Source organism: Aptenodytes forsteri, unplaced genomic scaffold (genome assembly GCF_000699145.1).
Source record: "Aptenodytes forsteri isolate BGI_AS27 unplaced genomic scaffold, ASM69914v1 Scaffold83, whole genome shotgun sequence".
NCBI classification, from domain to species: Eukaryota; Metazoa; Chordata; class Aves; order Sphenisciformes; family Spheniscidae; genus Aptenodytes; species Aptenodytes forsteri.
The window spans coordinates 1,749,999-1,759,229 of NW_008795371.1; the positions used below are offsets into that span (position 1 = coordinate 1,749,999).

The 9,231-nt window shown below is 36.0% G+C and overlaps 1 protein-coding gene across 1 annotated transcript in view; it reads left to right on the plus strand.

Annotated features, from left to right (window-relative positions):
* The window catches only part of MYO1E (myosin IE), an 80,547-nt gene that overhangs the window by 30,068 nt on the left and 41,248 nt on the right, over window positions 1–9,231 (plus strand). The window contains 4 exon segments of the mRNA XM_009280442.2: window positions 2,038–2,208; window positions 3,182–3,313; window positions 4,720–4,854; window positions 6,074–6,206. Of these exon segments, the coding sequence (XP_009278717.1) occupies window positions 2,038–2,208; window positions 3,182–3,313; window positions 4,720–4,854; window positions 6,074–6,206 (571 nt within the window).

Genomic DNA, 9,231 nt, shown 5'->3' on the forward strand with positions numbered 1-9,231 from the left:
CTTCTTGTGCACCTCCAGCCCTCTCAGTCGGCTGGGCATGAGAAGCTGAAAAGTCCTTGACTAGTGTAAGCACTGCCTAGCAACAACTAACACATCAGTGTGTTATCAACATTGTTCTCATCCTAAATCCAAAACACAGCACTGTACCAGCTACTAGAAAGAAAATTAACTCTATCCCAGCCAAAACCAGGACAGCTGCCTGTGTGATGGGAGCCATATGAGGGAAATCCACTGACCCAGAATCATCTCTGCTAAAAGTTTTGTAGCTCTCATGCTGAATTATGTCTACAAGCTTTTTTTTTTTTTTTTTTTATAGTTAAGGGCTAAAAGGTACTTTAATTATTGTTCTTAACCAGATTAAGAACAACAATCAATCTCCTTTTAGTAGATGTGTGGGTTTTTTCCTCCTTGTTGGCATTCTATTGAAAACTGAACTGGCTTTTCGGGTTTTTATTACTTCCAGTAAATCTCTGATTTGTATGCGTACATCAGAGAGCCAACAGCAGGAACATCATCTTGTTGTATGAGGTTATCTAGTCAAAATTAGAGTATCTGAAAGCTAACTGAAACAACAAATAGTTGCTTTTGTTAATAACTATACTATCAATGTCAGCTCTAGCTATCAAAACCTATTAACTAAAGTTAATTGAGTGAATTAGCCATAAAAATTCCCTTAATGACGTTACAATGTCATTCATTGACTGACAGGCAGCGGTAGGTAGGTAGTAGCTGCTTTTACTAGTCCACTCTTTTTGAGTGCTTACTGTTATTTTTTGCTTTATTGCAGTCTCTGATGATGAGTATGTTCTTTCTGCTTAGTTTTGTGCAACAGGGATACTGGGAACATTGCAGAGAATAATTCAGTAACCAAGAGAATGATCCAGAGAAAGTATGCACTGTGTTATTTTTGGAATAAATATAATAATATTTTATAAGTAAATATTTTGTTTTATTTAAAAGATTCCAGCTTTTTGTACAAAATTAAAAAATATTCTTAGTGATTACAGAGTAACAGTTGATGAAATTGTTAAGTTGCCTTGAGCATTTCTTTTGAAATAAAATTCAATCTTCTCTTCACAACCCAGCGTGCATTGGGCTTGTTCCAAAGCTAATATCTTGTCCATACTTCCAACTTCCAGGATCAGATAAAGAGACAATAGTAATATACTTTATTGCTTTCTAAGACAGCTAGATAGCAGCACCATTGATCCCGAAACAGGTTGCTGAAGCACTCACAGATTCCTAAATTTTATGCTGCTCTGACTTCGTTGGTTGTGGTTCCAAACCTCAAAAAAGTTTTAAATGCTCATGTGTAAGAAGGAAATCGTTTAAAATCAAGATGATGGAAAAACCAGATCAATTTATTGGCTGGGGGGGGGTTTTTGGCTGTGTTGCTTGGCAGAACAGTGAACAGAAGGACCAGTGTTTAGCCTCAGGCATTTTGTTCTATTTTGTAGGATTTTCTTCAAAAAATAGGAACTAGAAGCTCTGAAAAAAAAGATTGTTAGATTCTATTCCTTATCTGATCAAGAGGATTTCTTACAGATGCAGGCTTTCTTGGTTTTTTAATATATAATTTAGATGTCATGGTTTTCTAGAAAATCTGTAAGAACTTTAAAAATGTCTATTTCTGAATCTCTGTTTCTCTTGTTTCCTAAAATTTTAGCATGTTAAAGATATTATTCTACAGTCCAACCCTTTACTGGAGGCCTTTGGGAATGCAAAAACTGTACGGAACAACAACTCCAGCAGATTTGTAAGTCCCTCTACCTTAGAGATTACTCTATTCTTCCAAATTCTGTGCTATTACAGAGACAGTATTCAGGAGTATAATATAAATTGGCTACAAATGAGGTAGTTCTAAATAAAATATAAACTGTATTTTAAAACATGAAGTATATGTTGAGAGGCCTCTATTCCATTCTGCATAGGTTGCACATTTGTTTCTCTTACAATATGTACTGGTCACGGTTTATTTATAAAATGTTCAGTCTGCAAGCAAATAACTTATTAGCAACAAACTGGCCAGTTTTCCAGATCAGTAAAATATACGCAGTAATATATGTTAAAAAAAAAAAAAAAAAAAAACTTTTTTAAAAATAGATGAAAAAATTTTAGCATGTTAAAGATATTATTCTACAGTCCAACCCTTTACTGGAGGCCTTTGGGAATGCAAAAACTGTACGGAACAACAACTCCAGCAGATTTGTAAGTCCCTCTACCTTAGAGATTACTCTATTCTTCCAAATTCTGTGCTATTACAGAGACAGTATTCAGGAGTATAATATAAATTGGCTACAAATGAGGTAAATCTAAATAAAATATAAACTGTATTTTAAAACATGAAGTATATGTTGAGAGGCCTCTATTCCATTCTGCATAGGTTGCACATTTGTTTCTCTTACAATATGTACTGGTCACGGTTTATTTATAAAATGTTCAGTCTGCAAGCAAATAACTTATTAGCGACAAACTGGCCAGTTTTCCAGATCAGTAAAATATACGCAGTAATATATGTTAAAAAAAAAAAAAAAAGAAAACTTTTTTAAAAATAGATGAAACCATCCTTAGAGTTGTTTGATGGGAAATGCCTTTAATAATATGTATAGAAAGTAGGCAGGAATTATTTTCAGTCTGTCACTATAAAATACTGAAGATAATACTGTGAAATGACTGTTCACTAGATAACATACTGTAGGTTCTGTTTTTAAAAGTTACACATAGGCTTTACAGATTTGAGATTTGTTCCTCACCCAGCATGAGTGTTAATGCAATTAATGTTTCCCTGCAAGAAAAAGATAATTGCTTTACCTTGCTTCCAGGCAGAACACTGTTTGTCGTTGGTCATATGTCTGTTAATTTTATTTCCTGTATAGGTGAGCCTTATGGTTTTCTTTATACTAAGCAAGAGTCTCAGCAGCAAGAAGAAGCCACTGACTTTCTCTCTACGTTTGCATTAATACATGATGTATTATCCCAAGTCCAGCACTGTGTAAATGCAGAAAGAAAGAAAGATATGTGATAGTTCAAGAATCTAAGCTTGGGTTATACCTTGAGGCAGCTGTGTCACTGCATCCATAAAGATTAAATATCCTAGTAACCTTCCTTGAGATATGCTACAAGCGCATGATTTCAGATTTGTATTTACTAATCATTCAACAGCTTTAATTATTTATTGCAGGGGAAATACTTTGAAATCCAGTTTAGCCCAGGTGGAGAACCAGATGGAGGGAAAATCTCTAACTTCCTACTGGAAAAATCTCGAGTTGTAATGAGGAATCCTGGAGAGAGGAGTTTTCACATTTTTTACCAGGTCAGAAGTGTATAGGTCCTTTCCGAGTTACTTAAAATAACTAGGAACAGTTTTTCCTTTTGATTGAAAAGTTGTTCTCAACACAGTGAGATTACTGAATGCATACTCAAGAAGGTAATCTGGGTATCATTGATAGCTTAACAAGCTTGATAGCATGTTAAGACACCATCTAACATAGACCTACCTAACTGCATTTCAGCTCCAGAACAAAAAGTACTTCAATATTTCAAAGGCCTTGCTTGGAAATTCACTGTGAACTCCCATATGGAAAAGTCCAGTAGAATATAATAGAAAATGAGAACTTTCCAACAGATTTCTTTTTAAACTGGCCTACATAATTATACCTTCTGCTCTGGAATTCCATAGCACAGTTAAGTTTTCTAGGACGTTTAGGATAATATCTATTTGTTGAACCCTCCAAGCATCCCCACTTTTTTGTTTCAAAAGGCTTTCCTGGCCTTCACTGGTCCTTGACATGCGAGTTCCTTATCTGCTGAAGTGCTGTTGATCAAGCTTTACAAAACTAGAGTAAAGACAGTGCATTGTAAGTGACTGTAAGCAGCTTCACATAAAGTTGAAGTGTCATTGCCAGGATGGAAAGCTGAGTCGGAGCTGGAGTTGCTCCAGGAGCTGTGCGTTCTCCTCTTCCGAGGTGTATGACCAATTTGCACTGTCCTGCTGATTTTGCTCTGTGGCTTGGAGAGGCTTTTTGACACAGGAGTTAAAAGACTATTCTTCTTGGTTTTGACTATTCTCTTGAGGTTAGTTTGTTCATTCCTTCCCATTGCAACCATGTCTGTGCACAACTGTGTAGACTTTACATAGGTCTGAGGAGCCTCTCCTCTGGCATCACAGAGAGTACAGGAACCTTTTTTAACTACTTGGTTATTTATTCTTGGCCCTGTTGGCCTAAATGATGCAAAGAGGTGTGACTTGAGCCATACTTCAAATGAACATAGTATTGGAGCAGTTCAAAACTTGCTTAACATATGCCATAATGCGCATAAAGGATACTTGGCCTCACAATTAGAGTCACAAATAATGCTTTCTTAGTATGTTCTTTCAACTCAGCCTACCTTTCAGTAGGCATGGAAAACATGTTGCTCCTGCGGATTTAGATAATACATTGCAGATTGGAAAACCCGCTTTGCCTTATCTTTATGAGGTAAAGGTAATGGAAGGCATTCAAATCAGTCACAGTTAGAACTAAACCATTCATGGGAATGGGAATGAGAATCTGGTCTTTTGAGTTAAACAATTAACAAAACATAGGAAGGATACATACCTGGCACAGCACTAGCCGTGTCTCTCCCAGTAATTTCAGGCTCAGTCACCTGTTTCTGACCTGCCTCATCTCTGGTGAGGATAGTTGTATGATATCTTATTTGGGGATTTTTATTCTGCAGCTAATTGAAGGGGCCTCCTCAGAACAAAAAAGCAGTCTTGGCATTACCAGTATGGACTACTATTACTATCTGAGTCTCTCTGGGTCCTACAAAGTCGATGACATCAATGACAAATCGGATTTCCAAGAAACACTGGTGAGTTTGTTACTCTGTGATTTGCATAGTGGTAGATGTATATTCATTTCACTGTCCATTTGTAGCAAAGACATTGATGTATTAACCTGGGAATGAGAATTAATGTAGATGTTGCTTATTTTAATTCTATTTTACCCTGAGTAGGAGGTATGTTACCCTGAAGAGGTACTATGTTGCAACCTAACAAACCTGAGAAGATAGATACTTTTTATAGAAAGGTGTGTTGTTTTCTGTTTGTTCTTTTTCAGAAGGGTGCAAATTTAATGAAATTTAATTGAGTGCAGATAATCTGCAGTATGAAAAATGTGAAAATGCAAACACAATGAGGAACTTCCATTAGAAGAAAATATAAAAGAGTGCCCTGTTTTAGCCGAATTCTTAGTGGTGACTGATCTTCCATGCCCATTTAAAACAGTGTAACTGAAAGGCTGGAGAAAAGGGACTTAAAAAGCACAGATTAGGGATCTTTATCCAGTGCTGTTGCCAATTCATTATGTGACCTTTATGCAAGTCATGTCAACTTGCTAGTCGCCTGTTATTGGAAATTTACTGTTTAAAATAAGCATATTAACACATCTTCTTATTTATATATGTAGCACATTTAAAGGCCTAAAAAAAATTGTTACTGTTGTATTCTAGCTAATTTGGTATTTTAGCAAAACAGTCAGTTGTGAAGACATTCTATAAGTTACCATGTACTCTAGACTCCAAAACCCAATGTTGTTATGGATTGTTTTCTAGTAAGTGGCTGAAATTCACAGCCTGAGCCAGACAGACTGTGCTGCTTTTTAGAGTCATTCAATCCAGCTTCACAGTTCTTAGTCTTAATGGATAAACTGTCTGTGTAGAAGGAATAAAATCACTGTCTCTTAAGTTCATTGTTTCCCATTTTGCAATGAAACTATTTATTTTTAGTGTGACACTTAAAAGCCGGTGCTTGTTTTTTAGTAACTGTAATTTTTCCAGAATTTATTTTGCTAACACATCTTCTAAATGCTGTAGATGCTTCTGTATTTCAAAAAAATACAAAAATGCTGAGGTAGGACATCTGGTACCTTTTAAAACTTCAGGGCAGGCTGTAATGAAATTTGGTTACCTTAGGTATTTGAACTGTTTTGAAAAACTCAAATTTTTAACATCAAAATTTTAAAAGGACTTCTATGACAAGAGTCATTGAACAGATTCTTCAACTGATTCAATTTTTTTTTTTTCTTCCCAGCATGCAATGAGTGTGATTGGGATCTTTGCAGAGGAACAGGCATTGGTGCTGCAGATAGTGGCAGGAATACTGCATTTGGGAAACATCAGCTTCAAAGAAGTTGGCAACTATGCAGGGGTGGAGAGTGAGGAGTGTAAGTACCTCTGGAAACTGTTATAGAATTAGCAGTGGGCTGAAACCCAGATGGCATAAGGTGAACTGCAGTCTTGAGCTGCTTATCCAAACACAGTGCGTCATTTCTTACAGTGCAAGGCTGCTAATTTAGATTCTCTTCCAAAACCAATGGTACTGAGGCCCCTGTTTTGTCTTGTACAATGCCACCAACTTAATAGGAGTGCAATTTTGCATTTTGAATTTAAGAAATCCTTTTCCAGCCTTTGAGTATGAAATAATAGAAATTGTGAGAAATGCTTTCAAGCAAACTTGAACTCTGCTGCTTTCAATGCATCAGCATGCATTCATAAACACACCTGTTTCTTATGTGGTTTGTCTGACCTCGTTGCCATGTGAAAGCAGCTACCAACTTGTGGAGTATCCCAGTCTCAGGTACGCAGTCAGCGCTCAGGTGTGTACACGCATCCAGAAGAGGTGCCTTGAAAACAGAAATTCAGAATTGAATTGAAATGCGGAATTTGCATACTACAGTTATGTTCCCTGTCTCAAATTTCTCAACCCATACCTCGTTATTAGGTACATCTACTGTGTAACTATTTCCTTATTATTACCTTATCCACAACGCACTGTCCTTGCATCCTTCACCTCCTGCTGCTGTTTTGTATCAGCTAGGCCCACATCAGCAAGATGTTGAAAGATTAATGGATCTTGAGTTTTAAACACTGGTGTCATGATTTATACCTTGCACCTAGTGTTGATTTTATACTACCTTGATAGTTTAAGGACAGAGTGGATAAGCACAACATATGTAGTAGCTTATACGTATCTATCTGTTCTCTTATTTCCAAATGGTCCTTATGTTTAGGAAAACTGTATTTGTTTAGTTTTAGGTAAGTTAAATATGAAGAAAGTTATCTTATGCAGTCAACTTCCCACTCAACTGTATTAGTACGCTCCTGCTATTTGTTTTAAGAAATTGGGAAATAAAAATTACTAATTTTTAACCTTAATTTCTTAATTTGAGAAAATAGTAAGTGAACCCAAAGAAAAACATTTTGTGGCACTTTATACATCCAAAGAAAAGTATAGGATTTTTTATATGCCTTATGATTCCACGTGAGCTGCTGTGCTTCCATTTAAATCACAGTATTAAATCTTTCAATGAAATCGACATTTAATAGCCAGATGAGATAGATACAGAGTATGTTGCATCAAAAAGTAACAAATTGAAAAGACATGAGTTGAAAATAAGTTGATAAATGTGAATGTATTTCTGTGATGAGCCATGTACACCATATTTCTCTTGCTCACTGGGATATAAATACAGAAGTTGTGTATGAATAATACATCAAAAAAATTAGCAGATAGAATGCATATACAACTTATTCATAGACATACTGCATTTTAAAGAAGCCAGAGAAGAAATAGCAATGTCTAGTACAATTTCTGCATTATGAAGTTGAAAGTTGGGTTCATTTCTCTTTCCATTAATCCTCCCCCCAGTTTACTGGTTGTCCTAGCCAACTAAATAGTGAAGCGATTATAGCCTGAATAGCTACGAAAGATAAAACACAATGAAAGACCACTGATAAGTCATGCTTTGCGTAAGTCTGAAATGATAAACAGTTTAAGAATTTGGTCAATAGTGTTCTTGTTATTATACAGCTAACTGCAGAAAAACATGCAAAGGCCGTTCTTCAAGACACCAAAAACGCTAGTCTCTTACTCCTGAGTCAGAATCAAATCTGTACAGACCATTCTTGACAGACATTTAGACAAATACTTCTTTAAAACTGCCAGCGATTACTGTCTGTTACAGTGCTTGATTATATTAATAGTTGAAAAAAATTTTCTCATTATTTATTCTAAATCTTCTATGTTGCAAATCATGTCAAATACTACCTGTTCTCTCCTGGATGCAGAAAACAATTTAAACCATCCCTCTTTACGCTTGCATTATATTGAAAGATTTGGTTTACACTTTCTGAAAACTGATGAAGTGAACTTAGTCTTTTTCAGCTTTTCTTCACAGATTGTATTTAAAACTATTAGACAGAATGCTATTGATTACTATTTGAGGATCATTTTTTCAATTACATGCATATCCTGCTTTATAGTAATTTCTAGATGGTAACTCTATGGTCTCTAACTAGGGAAAATAATCAGGCATCTTAAGAATGTGAAGTTATATCAAGTCATGTCCAGCTATTCTTCCTTTACTGTAAATGGTTAGCACTGTGAAGGAAGAGTTTCTGAGGTATGCATGGTGGTTCTTACCATTATACCATCTTCATAAATTCTTACAGTAGTGTTGGCTAAATACTTATTCTGGCATCTTTACAGTATATGTGAGCATATTTGGTCTATAATTACCTACATTCTTTTCTATTTTAAAGCATATAATGTTTGACCTTTTCATGTGCTCTTCAACCTGAGTTCTCAGTGAGTTACCAGAGATGTTGCCAGTGACTCAACTTTGGTTAGTTGTGTGGTTCCTAGTACCCTAGGGTAAATTTAATCAGCTAGCTGATGGTAATAAATCAGATTTCAGAAAGCTGCCGGTTATTTGCAATTTTAAAATTAATTTTGGATTAATGTACTGAAGGGTTTAGTGAAATCATGCTGTGATGTTACAGATGTGTAAAGCACAAGTGGCTGCTGCCTTAGTGATTATGTTACATCCTCTTCACACCAGTAATGTGGATCTGAAAGCAATGGAACATGGAGGAAACACTGTTAGAGGATTATGTGGTTTAGCGGAGGTGCAATACCAACTCCAAGGTCTGCCCTTGGGAGCTATTTCCATACACTTTCAAGCCGTTTCTCTTTTCTTGATTCCTTAAGGCATGTGACACCTGCAGCTAACATCTGCACCATGTGCTAAGAATGCAAAGAATACTAGACTTGTGGCTGCTTATTGCACAGATGTATTTTTCTGCTTTACTTTTGAACAAGGAAAACAAGGAAAACAGAAACATGGTGGGGTGACTCTCATGACTGGAGTGCTGCAATGGATGGCTATAAACTCTTCAGAAGGGACAGGC